At 41.6% G+C, this 20,209-nt stretch overlaps 1 protein-coding gene across 3 annotated transcripts in view; it reads right to left on the bottom strand.

Annotated features, from left to right (window-relative positions):
* The window catches only part of LOC117426943 (zinc finger protein GLI2), a 101,304-nt gene that overhangs the window by 4,212 nt on the left and 76,883 nt on the right, over window positions 1-20,209 (bottom strand). For all 3 annotated transcript variants that reach the window (XM_034045200.3, XM_059034088.1, XM_034045201.3), the window contains 7 exons: window positions 12,280-12,481; window positions 11,319-11,529; window positions 10,616-10,726; window positions 7,053-7,193; window positions 4,167-4,316; window positions 3,241-3,405; window positions 1,680-1,949 (listed from right to left, as the gene is read on the bottom strand). In XM_034045200.3, the coding sequence (XP_033901091.3) occupies window positions 1,680-1,949; window positions 3,241-3,405; window positions 4,167-4,316; window positions 7,053-7,193; window positions 10,616-10,726; window positions 11,319-11,529; window positions 12,280-12,481 (1,250 nt within the window). The remainder of the gene's footprint in view (window positions 1-1,679; window positions 1,950-3,240; window positions 3,406-4,166; window positions 4,317-7,052; window positions 7,194-10,615; window positions 10,727-11,318; window positions 11,530-12,279; window positions 12,482-20,209) is intronic.

The raw sequence follows: 20,209 nt of genomic DNA, 5'->3' as shown, positions 1-20,209 counted from the left end.
AGCAGCTGAATGTTTTCTCAGTCAGCGCTTGTCTTCCCAGTGCATGCCATGGGGTTCTCTGTGAGCTGCTGGCTCTTATGAACAATTAAACTGTCTGCAGCTGCTAGTCTCAATCTCTCACCACATACAACGATTCCCCCATTAGAAAAGCTGCAAAAGTACAGATCCCCACCTCAGTGGCGGACCTGTGAACTAAACCATCTGATAGAAACCGTTCCTGCAGTAAGTCACGTAGCTTAGAAACGACTGCCATGAAAGTAATGGTTCAAAGTATTCTTCTGCATCTAATTTATATTAATTCAGTGAACATAGCGATTAAAAAAAAAACATGTTCCTTTAATGGTTTAGTAATCTAGGAAGCATTCATTTAATGGTCGAACAAAAAAAAAATTATTTGGCTGGAAAAAGGCAAACATGACATCATGACTCAAGTAACAGTAGCCTGTTGTACACATTGCTTCACATACAGTACAAAGGGACAGAACGCCAAACAAGGTGTAAAACGATCAGACAGCAGAAGGGTTAGAAAGTCTCTACACAGCTAAAGAGTTTTCTAGCATGCTTGGTAATGTTATTACTCTTCAGGGTGTCTTGTTGAAACAAGACTGTGCTTGTGTTAACATGCAAAACATGTTTTCATTATACTGAAATCTATTTCATGAATAATTCAGGTGGTTCAAGTTTTAAGATAAAGATGAAGGCTACAGTAATTAGAATGGCGAAGGGGAATTGATCCCCAGACTTATTCATGTTTCTCAACTGTTTCTCAAGACAGCTTGCAGTTTATTCTCTTGTTTCAAAGCACATGAAAAATAAGTGAAACGCAACTGAAAGGTTCTGTGAAGAGGGCCCACTATTTCCTGTACTTTCTTAACATTATTCTAGTGATTGTTATGAGATGTGCATGGGTGATGGTTTCCATAACCTTTCGGTAGTTAAATGAGGGCTATGCTCACCTTAGTAATGGCTGTCCTTAAGGAATGTACAAAGAAAGAGAAAAAGAGACATTGACACAGTAGACAAAGAAACACGGGTTAGTAGACTGGACAGAGAGGAGAGATAGGTCAGGTTTGCACAGGCGCTGGTGTAGCATCACATCAACAGGTTGTCATCACAATGTCTTAAGCTCACAACATTGTAAGCTGGTATGAACCAGCGCCACTGCAGTTCCCATTCCTGACAGTGCTTAGGAGATACTGGCTTGGAAGCAGTGGGGTCGCTGGTTCATGTCCAGACTCCGCATTGCACCGAAGTTTGATTTATCACTGTTAAAACCAGATTTAAAAATCACCACTCAAACCATTCTGTTCTAGCGGTAAGGTGAGAAATGAAAGCAAAACCCTCCACGAAACAAATGAACCAAGGCCTGACTGGTGTGTGTTTGAGAACAAATAAAAGGTTTGTGGTTACAAGGGAGTGCAACATTTTTGCATGAGCTAAATTTGCTAAAAAACCCAAACCTGCAGTCTATTTCAGTCACTGCTATAAATTCTCAGAATAGTGAGGTGCAAAATGATGACCCTCTCCCCTTGGAGCTAGCTATTTCTTGCATAACCTAGTTTTAAATGCAGACTTCCGTTTTTTGATTATTAAAGCTCAGAAAGGACAATGGTTCAGTTCAGAAGCTGCCTAGCATTAAAATATCACAACTAACTACAGTTGCTGGGGTTGATTCTTACCACAGAGTTCTCTGTTTTAATGGGTTTGACTTGTAAGCAGTCCTCCATGCCTTTAGTTGAGCTGTTATCCTCCAAGCCCCTGCCACTCTGTTTGGCATTGGCCTCGTTTGCTCCGTTCTCCCTTGGCGGCTGAGGCCGGTGGAGGGCTTCGTTTCTCTGTTTCTTTGTGACGTGAGCTTCAGGCCCATGTACGGTCTTTACATGCTTCCTCAGGGAGCTGGGGTCTGTGTACCTCTTTGTGCAGCCTGGGATCTTACACACATAGGGTTTCTGTGGAAGAAATGCATGGTGAATATACTGTGCATCTACAGTATCTCACCTAGAGGCACTTGAATTAAAGAAAGCAAGACAAATCCCAAGCCGTTTATAAATGTATAACAGCCAGTGTGCATTATTCCATTTTTTTTTTAAATAGTGGAATAGTTGGTGTGAAACATTTCCATTCTTTCAATAGGTCTTGGAGTGTGAGTGAATGCAAACAGTCTTTTAATAGGTGAATGCGGTACTGGGACTGGCAGAGCATTTAGATTGTCTGGTGCATCCTTCCATCACTTGCGTCCCTTACTCTCAACTCAGGCACACTGCGCTAGAAGTGCTTCATACAGCTGGAACATATTTCATGATGCATTTGTAAATGGAAGATGGGGTGGTGGGCTGCTGCTTGGGCTGATTATACCTGCTGACAGTAAAAAACATCCAGAGTCCCTCAACCGGCAACAGATGATTCCGGCAAAATGCATGAGCTGCACTGGGGTAATTAGCAAGGACGCTGATGATGGCTCCACTGGCAACGCAGACCACCTGTACACTTAGGGATTAGGAAGCTTTTCCATGCCTGGTAATGTATTCTGAACCTGCAGGAGGTCTGTGTGCCTCCAGGGTGTGGGTTTGATTCGAATGGAATTCGTGGTTACCATGCAGCCTGGTGTAACCTGCTCTTCATTCTCTGTACTGCGAGAGGAGATGCACTGATATGTCTTTCCTATCAAATATAAAAATAAATACAAATGTAAAGATGAGCTGGCAACGGTCTTATTAGACTATGTGCTAATCGAGCAGGAGATGACTCATTGCTGCAAGGATGTTTTTTTATTAAAAATGTTTTTTTTAAGTTTTAGTAAAGCTCATGTAGCAATAAGTGCATTGTCAGCTTGTTTGTGCTGAGACTAAACGACAGTATTCCTGTTCTTGGATAAGTGAAAGTAATGGGTGTAATGAGCTCTTTGCAGATGAATGAATGAGTCAGCTGTTAATGGACTGGTTGTTTTGTCTGGTTGCAAGCAGATGCAGTCGGGTTCATTTGGATCACACACAGTAAGGCATTGATACTACACTGGGCACGGGTGCACACTATTTTGCAGATCAAATGGAACTCTTAAAACATTTACCGAACCCTGAATAACAATAATGGAAACTACACAGAAGAGCTCCACATGAAGTAAAAGCTCCAGAGCAACCTGTACAGCTTTACAACGCTACTGGACCAGCCACCCTTACCCTCCCTTCATGTTAATGTCACAAGCAATGCTGCAGTATTTCCCCCCCCCGACTGTGTTTGCACCTCATTGGAGTGGGTCCTGTTCTGGTGCTTGGCTCTGTCCGAGGCGTTAGAGAAGGCTTTATTGCAGCCCTCGTGTTCACAGACATACGGCTTCTCTCCAGTGTGGGATCTCAGGTGAGTCTTTAAATTCTCCAGTCGGGAGTAGGCTTTGCAACAGCCCTCAAACTAAAAGAGAAAAACAAACAAACAAGCAGCCCAACAGTGAGCAGGGGCGGGCTGGTCTCTATAGGTCTGTCAGTCACAGCTGTGTGACTCCTGTATGACTACTCTGGCTGCTGTATGAATACTGCATATATTATAGTGAATCTATCTATCTATATAATACATTTCAATCATGTATAAAATACAATACTGTATGAGACAAACTAACAAAACTAATAATATGACTTCATTTGTTGTGCGTCCCCCGTAGGGATAGCTGATTGGGCTGTGATTCTCAGTGTAGGTAACTCACTGTACATGTGTGTGGATAGCCCTGCTGATGGGCTGTGATTCTCAGTGTAGGTAACTCACTGTGCATGTGTGTGGATAGCCCTGCTGATGGGCTGTGATTCTCAGTGTAGGTAACTCACTGTGCATGTGTGTGGATAGCCCTGCTGATGGGCTGTGATTCTCAGTGTAGGTAACTCACTGTGCATGTGTGTGGATAGCCCTGCTGATGGGCTGTGATTCTCAGTGTAGGTAACTCACTGTGCATGTGTGTGGATAGCCCTGCTGATGGGCTGTGATTCTCAGTGTAGGTAACTCACTGTGCATGTGTGTGGATAGCCCTGCTGATGGGCTGTGATTCTCAGTGTAGGTAACTCACTGTGCATGTGTGTGGATAGCCCTGCTGATGGGCTGTGATTCTCAGTGCAGGTAACTCACTGTGCATGTGTGTGGATAGCCCTGCTGATGGGCTGTGATTCTCAGTGTAGGTAACTCACTGTACACTTGTGTGGTTTCTCCCCTGTGTGTCTCCTGACATGCACCACCAGCATGTACTGCGCCTTGAAGGGCTTCTGCTCCCGGGAGCACTCCTCCCAGCGGCACACAAACTCCTTCTTCTCCCCGTGGATGTGCTCGTTATTAATGTGCTGCGAGATCACAATCACACACGTTGAGGACGAGGAGGGGAGGGGGGACAAAAATAGAAAGGCAGTGAGTCAGGGCGCCTGGCTTGGATCAGCAATGAGTGCAACACCAGGGTCTGCTGGAGATTTTGTCTTTCAGCGAAACGTCACAAAATTATATAATAATAATAATTTATTTCTTAGCAGACGCCCTTATCCAGGGCGACTTACAAGATATCACATTATTGTTTTTTTACATACAATTACCCATTTATACAGTTGGGTTTTAACTGGAGCAATCTAGGTAAAGTACCTTGCTCAAGGGTACAGCAGCAGTGTCCCCACCGGGGATTGAACCCATGACCCTCCGGTCAAGAGTCCAGAGCCCTAACCACTACTCCACACTGCAAACTCCACACTCCACACTTAATATATACAAAATAAAGCCTTAAAACAAGAGAATTAGAGGAAAGTGCACAGTGTATTATTTGCTTTTTTTGGTGTTAATTGTAATGCTCTTGTCTCGATATTCAATAAGGGGGTGGGCCTGGGTACCAGTCTGTATGTCCCAGAGGCAGCTACATGTAGAGTGCAGTGAGAGGTTCTCAATGAGCCACGCCTGGTGCCCAGGATGAGTGCTTCAGTACATTGTGTGAAACGTATGCAAGCTTTTTTCTCATGATTTCCTTGTTGTTATTGTCATTACTATTATTGCTAAACTATGTGAAAAGTGCCACTATGTGGCTATTTTCTGAACATTTTACTAAAAATTATTATTATTGTTACCATAATTATTGTTTTGACTGTGATTGTGAAAACCACAGCTGGTTGTTAATCTGCTTTCCCCCCTGTCATACATCACATGGTACCAGTAATACATCACACCAGCCCTGCACTAACCTTAATCCTCCTAATTGCTCTGAAAACAGAGAAGACAATAACAGGAAAGCCTGAAACTTGTTTTTACTTGCTCGCATTGAAACTGGAATTTGCCTTAACATATGGATATGATCACATGGGTATGCTCATTGCATGTGTGCATGCTCACATGGATATGCTCATTGCGTGTGTGCATGCTCACATGGATATGATCACATGGATATGATCACATGGATTTGATCATTGCGTGTGTGCACGCTGTCATGGATATGCTCATCGTATGTGTGCTTGCTCACATGGATATGATCATCGCGTGTGTGCACGCTCACATGGATATGATCACATGGATATGATCATCGCATGTGTGCACGCTCTCATGGGTATGATCACATGGATATGATCATCGCGTGTGTGCACGCTCACATGGATATGATCATTGCATGTGTGCACGCTCTCATGGGTATGATCATGACGTGTGTGCACGCTCAAATGGATATGATCATCGCGTGTGTGCACGCTCACATGGATATGATCACATGGATATGATCATCGCGTGTGTGCACGCTCACATGGATATGATCACATGGATATGATCATCGCGTGTGTGCACGCTCACATGGATATGATCATTGCATGTGTGCACGCTCTCATGGGTATGATCATGACGTGTGTGCACGCTGTCATGGATATGCTCATCGTATGTGTGCTTGCTCACATGGATATGATCATCGCGTGTGTGCACGCTCACATGGATATGATCACATGGATATGATCATCGCATGTGTGCACGCTCTCATGGGTATGATCACATGGATATGATCATCGCGTGTGTGCACGCTCACATGGATATGATCATTGCATGTGTGCACGCTCTCATGGGTATGATCATGACGTGTGTGCACGCTCAAATGGATATGATCATCGCGTGTGTGCACGCTCACATGGATATGATCACATGGATATGATCATCGCGTGTGTGCACGCTCACATGGATATGATCACATGGATATGATCATCGCGTGTGTGCACGCTCACATGGATATGATCATTGCATGTGTGCACGCTCTCATGGGTATGATCATGACGTGTGTGCACGTTCACATGGATATGCTCATTGTGTGTTTTCACGCTCACATGAATATGATCACAAGGATATGCTCATCGCGTGTGTGCACGCTCTGAGGAATTCGATACAGGCCTCCTTAAGTTCAGAGTTCAAACGTTGCAGTTCCTGATACACAGGGCTTGTCAGTCTCAAAAGTGAAACATACTCCTTAACCAGACAGCTTCTGAAAACAAAATGTAATAGCAGATCCATTTACAGGGCCACCTGTGTTAAAGGTCAGTGTTGTCATGGATACCCAGTTCATGGGTCACACTGACTTCCCATGCAGCTGCACTGCACTGTTCTAGTCCTACTATCACGAACCTCATTACACCAAAAAATCCACAAGGCTAAAAACAAACTTGTGCATGCAGCTGCTTTTGACCTGGTGTCTGTCACTGAACAAAGAAAGAGGTGACTGACTGGGCTTCCATCCAGCACTTCTGAATCCAGTCCAGGCTCTGTTCAGTTAAGGGTTCAAATGAAGCTAATTAAAATGGGAAATGATCACTACTGGACAGAGGGATGAAGATTGAAATTATCATTTTGATTTGTTCCTTGTGCCCCAATACAACAAAAGTTGTGCAAACTTTTGCACTTGTGGGAAAGATTAGTAAAACAGTTCCCAAGTCTGAGACTACGGGGATAAAACGAGTGTGAACGGAACCCATTGTAAAATGATCTTCTGAGATACAGGACACAGGAAGGTCCTGAAACAAAGACCACTGATGGTGCAGCTGGCAGGGTGAGGTCATGTATCATGGATATATTCTTACATGCACAAGCTGGTCCTGAGTATCATACTCCTTGGTGCAGCCCTCCCAGTGGCAGTTTGTCTCATATATAACTTCCGGCTCCTGTTTACACTCGTCCTTATCTAAATCTTCTGTGAGACCCACGATTCCAGCCAGATGATCCTGTGTAAAAAAAAGGAATGAATAAAGAAATTAATAAATAAATAAGAATGTGTAAGAAACACAGAAATATATATATATATATATATATATATATATATATATATATATATATATATATATATATATATATATATATATATATATACAGACATGCTCAAATTTGTTGGTACCCCTCCACAAAAAACGAAGAATGCACAATTTTCTCTGAAATAACTTGAAACTGACAAAAGTAATTGGCATCCACCATTGTTTATTCCATATTTAATAGAAATCAGACTTTGCTTTTGATTTTTTATTCAACATAATATTGTAAATAATAAAACAAATGAAAATGGCATGGACAAAAATGATGGGACCGCTAACATAATATGTTGTTGCACAACCTTTAGAGGCAATCACTGCAATCAAACGTTTTCTGTAGCTCTCAATGAGACTTCTGCACCTGTTAACAGGTAGTTTGGCCCGCTCTTCCTGAGCAAATTGCTCCAACTGTCTCAGGTTTGATGGGTGCCTTCTCCAGACTGCAAGTTTCAGCTCTTTCCATAGATGTTCGATAGGATTCAGATCAGGACTCATAGAAGGCCACTTCAGAATAGTCCAATGTTTTATTCTTATCCATTCTTGGGTGCTTTTAGCTGTGTGTTTTGGGTCATTATCCTGTTGGAGGACCCATGACCTGCGACTGAGACTGACACTGGGCAGTACGTTTCACTCCAGAATGCCTTGATAGTCTTGAGATTTCATTGTGCCCTGCACAGATTCAAGGCACCCTGTGCCAGGCGCAGCAAAGCAGCCCCAAAACATAACCGAGCCTCCTCCATGTTTCACTGTAGGTATGGTGTTCTTTTCTTTGAAAGCTTCATTTTTTTGTCTGTGAACATAGAGCTGATGTGACTTGCCAAAAAGCTCCAGTTTTGACTCATCTGTCCAAAGGACATTCTCCCAGAAGGATTGTGGCTTGTCAATATGCATTTTGGCAAATTCCAGTCTGGCTTTTTTATGTTTTTCTTTCAAAAGTGGAGTCCTCCTGGGTCTTCTTCCACTTTCGCTCAAAAAGCGACGGATGGTGCGATCAGAAACTGACGTACCTTTACCTTGGAGTTCAGCTTGTATCTCTTTGGCAGTTATCCTTGGTTCTTTTTCTACCATTCGCACTATCCTTCTGTTCAATCTGGGGTTGATTTTCCTCTTGCGGCCGCGCCCAGGGAGGTTGGCTATAGTTCCATGGACCTTAAACTTCTTAATAATATTTGCAACTGTTGTCACAGGAACATCAAGCTACTTGGAGATGGTCTTGTAGCCTTTACCTTTACCATGCTTGTCTATTATTTTCTTTCTGATCTCCTCAGACAACTCTCTCCTTTGCTTTCTCTGGTCCATGTTCAGTGTGGTGCACACAATGATACCAAACAGCACAGTGACTACTTTTCTCCATTTAAATAGGCTGAATGACTGATTACAAGATTGGAGACATGTGTGATACTAATTAAAGAAACAAATTAGTTTGAAATATCACTATAATTCAATTATTTATTATCTTTTCTAAGGGGTACCAACAAATGTGTCATTTTAGAATATCTTTGTAGAATAAGCAATAATTCATCTCTTTTCACAGCTTCTTTGCTTTATTCTATGACATACCAAAGGCATGCAAGTATACATGATAAAATAGCTTTTAATTTCATCACTTTTCAGGAGGAATGAAACATTATTTCAATGAGCTGTAAGGGTACCAACAAATTTGAGCACGTCTGTATATACACATATATATATATATATATATCGAAATGTTGGGCAGCTGGCTCTTTGAGCTAAAATATATATATATATATATATATATATATATATATATATATATATATATATATATATTGTATATAGACACACACACACACACACACACACAGAATTAACTATGTTTGCTCTCTTATCTCGCATTAACACATTCCCGTATTTCATTTCTTTTGATTTGTGTTCCTAAGCGTGAAGTATAAAACATTCTTCTTGTGAAATATTTTTTATCTTAACCGAACCCTCCATTCTGGCCAAACAGATGGAGATTTCAGCTCTGAATACAGTATTTGGAAAGAGAAAACCAAAAGTATTTAATGCCTAATAAACAAAACAAAACACATTCCCTGTGATACGGCCAGTGATTAAATGAAATGATTTTTGCCCCAGTGGAAACGGCATACAGTCCTGATACGATAACATTTCTTAGATGTCTTGGACAAAAAAAAAAAGCTGCCTTGAAAGAGCCCTGCCCCTGAGGTTTGTAAAATTGTTTTCAGAAGGAGCGGTTTCCATAATTGTTGACGTGCTCCTAAGCTCCGTGCTCCAGAGACGCAGCGCTTGGCCCTGAACGTGCTGACTGCAGCATGTTTATCTTTCCCTGATCCGCTATCTTCATCAATCCTCCCGGCCCCTAGGTGATTGCACTCACTGCCATCTCCATGTATCATGCGGAGACCTGCCTCTGAACCGGAGAGGAACAGGGAATTTGTCAAAAACAAACTCAGATGACAATAACACTGGGCAATATTTCATTAAAATGAAGTGCCTTGACACTGTTTATACAGTGCTGGAAAAAAAATGAATGAATGAATGAATACAAAGCTCTTATCACTGGGAGTTTTTCTGTATGTGGTTCAGAAAAGGGGGTCAGAGGACTCTGAGTCTCCCTAGGGTCAACTATTGTGCAATTGGTGGTATTACAAAGCGATTCTCTATGGATAAGGTAATGTACACATCCAGGCGCACTCTTCTTGAAAATTTTTACAAACCTGCTTGTGTACCTGGTCTAAAAACAGCTCCTCTGTTGAACTACTGCAGTTGCTTTGTTTTGCAGGATCATTTACAGATTGATAGGAATTGGTCATGATTTGAAATCTCTTCTATGACACCAGACTTATAAGAAATGATGCTGACCAGAGATTGACAATCAGTCCTATTGGACAGGCACCACCATCAACCATTCAGCTGTGAAAGCACAGTAAATAGTTAGACTGCAGGTATAGCACAGTAAATAAATAGACTGCAGGTATAGCACAGTAAATAGTTAGGCTGCAGGTATTGCACAGTAAATAAATAGCACAGTAAATAGTTAGGCTGCAGGTATAGCACAGTAAACCTGATGCTTGTAACAGCTTAGTGCAGCCTAATGAAGTTGCTTTGGACAATATAAGACCACAGAGCTCCAGCATGCAGTCTCTGAATAGCCAGGCAGTACAGCTATACACCCCTTTGCTTGTCCACAACTCAGCACTGTGCCCCATTACCTGAGTGCCAGGGGAGGCTGGCATTGCTCCCTCCCCCTCTGTCTTCATCTTGGATGCACTGTGCCCCATTACCTGAGTGCCAGGGGAGGCTGGCATTGCTCCCTCCCCCTCTGTCTTCATCTTGGATGCACTGTGCCCCATTACCTGAGTGCCAGGTGAGGCTGGCCTTGCTCCCTCCCCCTCTGTCTTCACCTTGGATCGCTTGGTTATCATCGGGTTCACGGTGCTGCTGACTGCTGACTCGCCACTGGCGTTCTACACATAGAACACATTTTAAAACATTGGACTGGGACCAACACCAATATTATGCTTTGATGCTGCATAATTGCCCTTTTGTGAACTTATAATAAATGTGAAAACTCACCACAGAGACTAAGCAGTTTACACTGTGGGGCATATAGAAAACGTATTGTATGCAGCATGAAACACTGGCATGTTGGAATAAAATATTTGATATCCATCTGATGTCCTGCTGCATAAGAAATCCTGAAAGTGAGGTCAGTATGGCAGTAACTATCCCAGTAGTAATACAAGCTTCCCACTTGTGCACACTGTAAAACTTCAAATACTTTCTCAAATAGCCAAATGCTGCCAGTGTGTTGGTTTCTATTGAATAGAAACGCTGGGTCTCTTTTAAATGCTAGGTCAAAAAACAGAATGCATGGACATATTTATTCTACCACAAATAAGTGGTTATTTTTGAATACCTTGTTCCAGTGGAGACTGTTTTAAAGATGCACAACACATACAGGTACAGACGTGTGTTGCGCTGTATGCTTGCTGAAGCTGCACTGTAGGCTGAGCAGCTCTGTTTGTTTTGAATGAAGCAGGGTACTGTGTCACTCACCTGGTTTGAGTCGGAGGTGCTGCTGTTGTTGTTGTTGTGTGCAGGGGTTGGAAGGCAGGAGATTCCCGTCATGTGCTGCCGCGTTACAAACGAGGGAGACGGTTGGATGAGAGGCGGGGTGTGCCCGAACGCGGAGCTCAAGCCTCTCTGCTGGTTCAGAATCTGCTGGTACGCCATGGGATTGATGGGGTGGGGAAAAGCAAACGCAGGGCTGAGGAGGGATACAAGAAACAAAGATGGAGAATATATATATATATATATATATATATATATATATATATATATATATGTGTGTGTGTGTGTGTGTGTGCGCAGCAGGATGCTTTTAAGATATATTGAAATGTTTGGGTAATTCACAGTTAGACCATGTTGAGAGTAAATTGTAATTCAGTGTCTTCAATGTTTTTCAAGTGTAATTCTGATATTGAAATAATGAGGAAGCACTTAATGCTTTTAAGATTATGTAGGTATTACTGTATATCATGTATTATGCATTTTCACTGTATTTAATGTATTATGCTTTTTTTTTTACTGTATATCATGTATTATGCATTTCTCTGTATTTAAAGCATTATGGATTTTCTTGTTGTTACTGCATCTTGTAAAGCACTTTGTGATGGTGCTCCACTATGAAAGGCGCTATATAAAATAAAGATTGATTGATTGATTGATTGATTAAGTTTTAGTTAATTGTTTAAAGTTAACAACAATTACAGCCTCCTTGATGTGAGACACTATAAGGCAAATCATCGTAGACCATACCAATCTCTGGTATTCTGATTCAGAATTCAAATATCTGATATTCTGATTTCGGAATTCAAATATGGTATTCTAATTTCAGAATTCAAATATCTCGCATTGTGATTTCCGAATTCAAATCTCTGGTATTGTGATTTCCAGTTCTATGCTAAGTTCCTTCAGCGGGATGGCTGACGGCAGTCCCTCTGAATCCCAGATGTACCTGATTCCACCAGCAGAAAGATGCCCATACGAGCCGCTGGCTGCAGAGCTGCTCCTGGAGTTGTTGATATAGGCCACCAGGGAGTTGGGCGAGGTGCGGATCATGGTCTGGAGGTCAATGCTGGCATCGGAGAGGGGCGAGATGGAAAGGGCTCGCTTTCGACTGAGCCTCGGAGTCAGCCGTGGGCTGGAGTACCGCGATACTGAAACAGGAAATAAAAACTGGCTTTGAATATAACACATCAGTCATGACCCTGTTTAGAATAGTGACTTGTGCTGATTCTGTTAAAAATCAGTACTTACCTTTGATTGAAACACAGCTGTAAATGTTTTCCATTTCTACAGCTGTACAGTTCAGTTTCTACAGCTGTACAGTTCAGTTTCTACAGCTCATATCAGCCTTCATTAGGATGACAACTTCATTAAGATGACAGCTTTAGTAGAAACAGAACCAGAAATAAAGTTCCTGTTGATTTCTTTGGCTCAGACAAAGCTCTTTAGGTTAGATATGACCCAGATTCTTCTTAGTGCTAAATTCTATGAAATACAGAACTAATGCGAAAACTGCATCTCCCATAACATGATAGGATAGTACTGCAGCACCTTTGCATTCTGTTGATTTGTTCTATGGATTTCATAAGAAAGGCTCTCTCCACCGATTCTACTGAACACAGAAACCCATTCTGGAGTACTGGTGTGGACCTTCCTTACAGGGAACATTTCCAACAGTGTTGTGTATCTCAATGATCTTTCACATTCTGTGTTGCAATTCAGATTTGGATCTTGCTGGGGATAATGAATTGCTCCCAATAATTTGCAGTAATTACAGTGATAAGAATCTAATTACTGCAACTGTAATTCAGTTTGTTAAATGGTTGTAATTTGCAGAATTGATTTGAATTAAAAAAAAAGATTCAAGTTTCATGGTGGCCAATATTGCTCTGACTTTGTTTGTCAGGGAAGCTGAGACCGTTACAGTTTTCAAGTCAAGACTAAAAACGCACTTTTATAAAATGGCTTTCTTATCTTAGTGGGTTTTAATGTAACTTTAAAATTGCTGCTTTTGTATTATGTGTATACTGTTATTTAAATGTTATTTAAATGGTCTGACTGTGGCAGTTGTATGCTATACAAATGCTATACAAATGCATTGTGGTTTGTTCTTTTTTCTGCTATGTACTGTACAGTGCTTTGCAATGCTTTTGTATAAAAAATGCTATATAATTGCAATAAATAAAATATTGTTTAGATTTTAGGCATAATGTTTTTTTTTCCTCTTATAATTTGATATCTTATGCCCACATCCAAACTTCAAATTGAGATACACAGTCACAGACAAAGGCATTGGAACCCAATACTAAATATCATCTCACTAAAGAAAGCATTTAGTGAACATTAGCCACTAACTAATATGACAAAGACCAAAATACACAACTTCAGGTAGTTTAGCAAACAACCTTTATAAGAAAAACAAAAGCACTTAAGCAAGTTCAAGTAGTTTATGACACAAGTATTGGCACCTTCACGTTACAAGTCCAATTGAAAAATATATGAATTGACTGAAACCCATTACAGAGTAACTGAGCTGTATTATAAAGTCAATAGCCAGTAAAAGAGGTCATTACAGCATATCTGGGAGACCATGCTGAATAATGCTCTTATTCTAACAAAGGATGTAATGTGATATAAGGATGTAATGTAATGGATGTAATGTGAATGGCTACTGTAAGTACCTCTTCACTGGCACCCACTGGGGTCAATCCATCCCAATCCAACAAGCAGCGAATAGGGAAACTTAGAGACTAACCTTGACTGTTGGATGCTTCATTTTACGAATCTGTGTCCCTTTTATTCATTACATACAGTAACCTTTAGATCAATTGAATGGACCACACAGACCTCTATTACCAGAGGTGTCAAACAATGTCATTCTTTGCAAACGTGGTGGATGTCTGTCTGTCTGTCTGTCTTAGTAGAATTCATTTGTGTATGTACTGTAGAGTAGACCTGTACTCTGGTGTGGATCTATGTGTTTGATACCCTTTGATCTATCACAAGATTATTTCACTCTGGTTCACACACACACACAGGGAATTAGAAACTGACAAGAATTGACACCAACAGTTGTGAGGGTTCAAGGCAGTTCTGTTTCTCAGCCAGCCCACACAGTGTTAATCTATCCCTTCCTTGGGAAGAAGCGTGCTGAAAGTCTGTGTCCCTGGGTTTACCACTGAGTGGAGAGCTGCCCCCTGGGGTGGCTGGGCGTTAACCATACCGTGAGATATCCCACGCCATCAGAGCCAGTGCGTGCTGCGGCGCTAAGAGCCAGCATTGACACACAGCAGCTGCTTCAGGCCCCAGATCACACAACAGGTGCTGTGCATTAGGAACTGCTGTTAGCAAAGCCTTGTGATGGGGAACAGCTTAACATGGGGAATACAGGCAAACTGCACTCAGGGAGCACATCATTATATCATCAAGTGTTGTGCATGTGCAATCAGAGTCTATGCAATGTATATTACTGGATATACAAGCACATAGACAGTCATATATACACATATATATATATATATATATATATATATATATATATATATATATATATATATATATATATATATATATATATGTACGTCTTTGGTCTATTGAAGTCAATGCTACAAGACACTGAGGTCTATTTGAATTATTTAAACAATAGCTGATTAAAATACCATTGTCTTTGGTTTTGTTAAAACCCTAAATGTTTCATTGCATTTCTGTTGTTTTTATTGTCAATAAATCACCTTGTAGGAAAATACCAGCTGGATTGTTCTATTGTTGAACAGAGATATTAAACTAGATGCCTCCGTGCTTCACAGCAGCTGTTTCTGCCAGTTACTTAATTATCAGCCACTTTGTATTCGAAACCCATAAAATACCTTAGACTTTACATCACACACTTTCAAGGAAAGCAGAAAGGTTGTTTTTTTGTGAATACTTTACATTGAAACGTGTATTAAAACACATGTATATTGATGTAAACAGTATATATATGTTTATATGTTTGAAAGGAGGTATAACTGCAGGGTACAAAAATATAAAAAATTAAAGTTATTTTTTGGGATGTACACAAAAAGTTTAAGTGATTAAAAAAATGTATTTTAGGGTGTTGACTATATATAAAATAAGTACATTTGCTTTGAAAATGTAATATTTGTTTAACGGGGGACAGTGGACGGGTACTTTATAAAACCATGAACTAAAAAAGGAATTAAAACCCCTGCTCAGAATGTCCTCCAATTTGCATTGCCTTAATCCTTCTCTTTCTGCGACTTGAGAAGCCGTTCAGGATTGGCAGTGCTATTTATCTCTGTTGCTCCCTCACCTCAGGGGAGATATGTTTATTAATGTGCCACTTCCCTTGATAAATGACTAAATACAAAGAGAAGCCATGTCCTCGTTTCTCCCCTCGTTCCCCTATGATTTATGTCAGCAATGACTGCTCAGCCACTGGCCCCCATTCATTAGCTGCTTGAAGCAGGCGTGACGTCCGTGGCATGGCAGTGTTTATTGGCGCTCTGCTGCTGGTCTGCAGAGGAAGTGTACATTGTGTTTACCAGTGGAAAGTGTTTCTGGAGGCTGTGTGTCGTGTAACAGGTCCTCAGGCCTGGGGCTCTTCAAGCACGTCATTAAAACACTTTTTTATTAGTGGCTGCTTTGATGAAGATCTTCTGGGCCAATCAGAGTTTGGCACCAAATTGTGCCAAATTTGCACAGCTAAGTTATTTGGCTATTTCGATGTTTATTTCCCCTGGTAAATCTAACTAATACCATGACTGCACATTTTATTAGAAGTGGCTCATGCTGGATGTGTTCCAAGCCCTCAGCTGCATGTGCTGAGTTTAAGGCAACAGGGCTCTTCTTTGAAAGCAGCTTCCAATAGTGTCTGGATGGCAGACATTTTCTCTGGTACCAGCTATTGTCCAGAGATGTCCTACAGGCTCCAGCAGCCTGACTATTTCACCATTTGTTTGCATGTACTCCTAAGCTCCTTATTGAAAGACAAGGAAGCTGTAAAAGGACTTATGTAAATTTTGCGGTCTCTGGACATCACATTCTCTTAGTTTGTCTTTTTCCTTCAGGGCATTTAAATGTGTGGCACAGCCATTTCAATGCGCTCTCAATGACAAAAAAAAATGTTCAAAGCAGTTCTCCAAACTTACCAATTCCATTATTTCTAAATTATATAATTATACATGGAATCAATCAGCGGCATATCAATCAAATGTTGCCGCCCTGACGAGCTGTCTCTATTCTATTATATTTCCTGCCCTCAGGCTTGCCTCATTGAGATCCATCCTCAGAAGCTTCCTGATTCTGTCTCCCTATCTTGTTCTTGGGCGTCTGCTTTTTCTTTTTCCTTTTATCTCTCCTTCCAGGATTGTTCGTTCCAAGCTTTCGTGCCGCTTCAGATGTCCGAAGTAACTTAGCTTCCTTTTTTCTATGTCTCTCAGGAGCCTGCTCCCTTCCAAGTGGAGTTCCTCCAGGATCGACTGGTTTGTTTGCTTGATCGTCCATGGTACTCTCAGGATGCACCTGTAGCACCACGTCTCAAGCGCCTGGATCTGATTTTTGGCTCTGCTGGTTAGTGCCCAAGGTTGCTATTGAGAAGATGTTCATTGTTAACAGTTTCAGTTTCATTTGTTTCTCAATTGAGGTGATCAGACCAGATTGGCTTCACTCTAGCGAAAGTGGTGTTCGTGATCGCTAGTCTGTGCCTGATCTCTTTTGAGATTCTGTCTTTGTTGTATATCCCGGATCCAACGTAAGTGAAGTTTCCAACCAATTCTATCTTTGTCAAGCACAAAATCTTGCCCTTTGAACTCTCTGTCTTCCACTAGGATCTTGGTTTTCTTGATGTTCAGAAATAGGCCTTTCTTCTTCTCACTCGATTTTCACATCCTTTCTACTCTTTACTAGTCTCTCTCTGCTTCCTTCCAAGAAGGTGGTGTTTCTCTCTGCTTCCTTCCAAGAGGGTGGTGTATCTCTCTGCTTCCTTCCAAAAGGGTGGTGTTTCTCTCTGCTTCCTTCCCAGAGGGTGGTGTCTCTCTCTGCTTCCTTCCAAGAGGGTGGTGTCTCTCTCTGCTTCCTTCCAAGAAGGTGGTGTTTCTCTCTGCTTCCTTCCAAGAAGGTGGTGTCTCTCTCTGCTTCCTTCCAAGAGGGTGGTGTCTCTCTCTGCTTCCTTCCAAGAAGGTGGTGTCTCTCTCTGCTTCCTTCCAAGAAGGTGGTGTTTCTCTCTGCTTCCTTCCAAGAAGGTGGTGTCTCTCTCTGCTTCCTTCCAAGAGGGTGGTGTCTCTCTCTGCTTCCTTCCAAGAAGGTGGTGTTTCTCTCTGCTTCCTTCCAAGAGGGTGGTGTCTCTCTCTGCTTCCTTCCAAGAAGGTGGTGTTTCTCTCTGCTTCCTTCCAAGAGGGTGGTGTCTCTCTCTGCTTCCTTCCAAGAAGGTGGTGTTTCTCTCTGCTTCCTTCCAAGAGGGTGGTGTCTCTCTCTGCTTCCTTCCAAGAGGGTGGTGTCGTCTGCGTATCTCAGGGTGTTATGCATCCTCTTGTCGATCCTTATTCTCTCTCCTGGTCTCTTCCTCCTCATCATCTTGTCCTGGTAGTGTATTCCGGATGATTTCTTCTGCATAGATGTTGAACAGCATTGTAGACGTGACACATCCCTGTCTGACCTCTTCCAACTGGGAAACATTCCATTAATCCACTTTCTGTCAGGACTGCTGATTCCTGATTGTTACACAGCAACTTGGTGAGGCTGATGACTTTCCTTGGAAAGCCTATTCTCTGCATTGTCTTCCACAAGATGTTATGGCTGACGCAGTCGAAGGCTTTTGCGTAGTCTATGAAACCCGTGTAGAGTGGTTGGTGATATTCTGTACATTTCAGGATGAGGTTTCTCAGGATGAAGATCTGATGCCTTATTAATACATTACACATAATATATGAAGCGTTAATAAAAGTATGTAGCAGTGAAATCCCAGCAGTGCGAGTGAATGGAACAGCACTGCAATGAGCACGGATGGTGTGCACAGCCCTCCCTACACTGTGTAGTCATTGTTAATAAGAAGATAGCAAGGTTAGTCCAACAGTCTCTTGTACCGGAGCCAAGCTCTTCCTAAACAAGCTCAGACTAATACATCTGCAGGGTCGTAGCAACAATTCCATACTGGAGCAACATTTCTTTTTCATCAGCGGTAGAAGCCATGCTGTATTTTGTTTTTCTTTGCAATTAGTTTTCGATGTAACCGCACACATTATGTGTTGGAACGTGAAATGTAAGCTGTGAGCTATCCTGAGCTGTATGGATAATTCAAGTACTCAGCTAACACAGAGAAACACATTACAGCTTTTTAAAGGAGGCTTCAGTGACAAGAGTACACCAGCATATGGATTTAATAGTGACTGAATTAAAAACTGCAAAGCTCACTTGGAAAGGAAAGCCTGACAGTTAAAGCAAGATGACACACTAGAACAGTTCTGCAGTAACCAGCTCTTTACCTTTGAACAATTTTATATCACAATATACCTTAACAATGCCAGATGTGGTCTTAAACACACAGCTCTCACTTATATATGGACTTATTACACTGCTTAAGCTGTATTATTAAATATTGCCACTGCTAATTGTAGACATATACAAAGTTAGGAAAGTATGTACTTGTATATAAAACATTCAAATCAATGGTTTAGATGCATACACTAGGGAAGAAAGACATATTTACAAAAAACAGATAATCTACCAGGCTACCTACATCAACCCTAAAACCAGTAATCTGGACTCCATAAATACACATATTGCTATTAATCCACAGAGTTGATAGTTAATGGTGCACAGAATAAAGTGTTTCATTACATCTCCAGACTGTGCGTGTTTATATACTTCCATTAACAAAGTTCAATAACTTGTTTTGTGTTTCAAGATTTTACCTCCCACTCTACTTCCATCACCGCAGCTACCAAATTCAAAACAACATCAAACCAACCAAGAAGAAAGTGAATACCAAGATCAGTGAGAAAGGCAGTGTGGATAGTGTTGCTGGATGTTTACACACACAGTACAGAGGCTACCTCAGTAAATATGTGTGGCAGACCTAGCTATGTTTTTCCAACCAGATTTACAGGCATTGTGTACTATGAAGCTTGCAGGGGTATGTCACTGAGGAGCATCTCATCAGATGTGATGGATGGTGCTCAGCTCATGACTGCACATTTTAAAGAAAGAAATATATTGAACGTTGTGCTCAACTCATTTTTTTCTAGTGTTTTTTCATGTCATGCTGAGACTATAAACTGCCGTCTTTCCCGTCTCTCAGGCGCAAGGCATGGCAAGAATGTTACAAAGTGAATGAGTGCGTTAAACGCCTCTTACTAAAGCACGAAGGCTTCATTTACTTCACAGCCTCAAGCCTGTTCTGGGTGATTGCTGCAGGCATTAGAGTCTGTACCTGGCTGTATATTCTGAAGGTAGGCTGGCCTGGCTCACTGGGTGGAGCTATATATAAAGTCCCAGGTTAAAGAACAGTTTCTTTGTGCATCTCTAGTGCTGTGTTGTAGCTGAGGTGTGCACTGTTTCAGGATGCTTCACTGATCATACACGACTTCATTCAATAAGTGCCTGCTGATCCTGTGATACTCAGAGGCTGGTAGTAACTGCTGGAGGCATGCTGCTGCACTGTTTCAGGATGCTTCACTGATCATACACGACTTCATTCAATAAGTGCCTGCTGATCCTGTGATACTCAGAGGCTGGTAGTAACTGCTGGAGGCATGCTGCTGCACTGTTTCAGGATGCTTCACTGATCATACACGACATTCAAAAAGTGCCTGCTGATCCTGTGATACTCAGAGGCTGGTAGTAACTGCTGGAGGCATGCTGCTGCACTGTTTCAGGATGCT

The sequence above is a fragment of the Acipenser ruthenus genome, chromosome 11 (genome assembly GCF_902713425.1).
Source record: "Acipenser ruthenus chromosome 11, fAciRut3.2 maternal haplotype, whole genome shotgun sequence".
Lineage (NCBI taxonomy): Eukaryota > Metazoa > Chordata > Actinopteri > Acipenseriformes > Acipenseridae > Acipenser > Acipenser ruthenus.
This window is presented reverse-complemented; position numbering and strand designations above follow the sequence as displayed.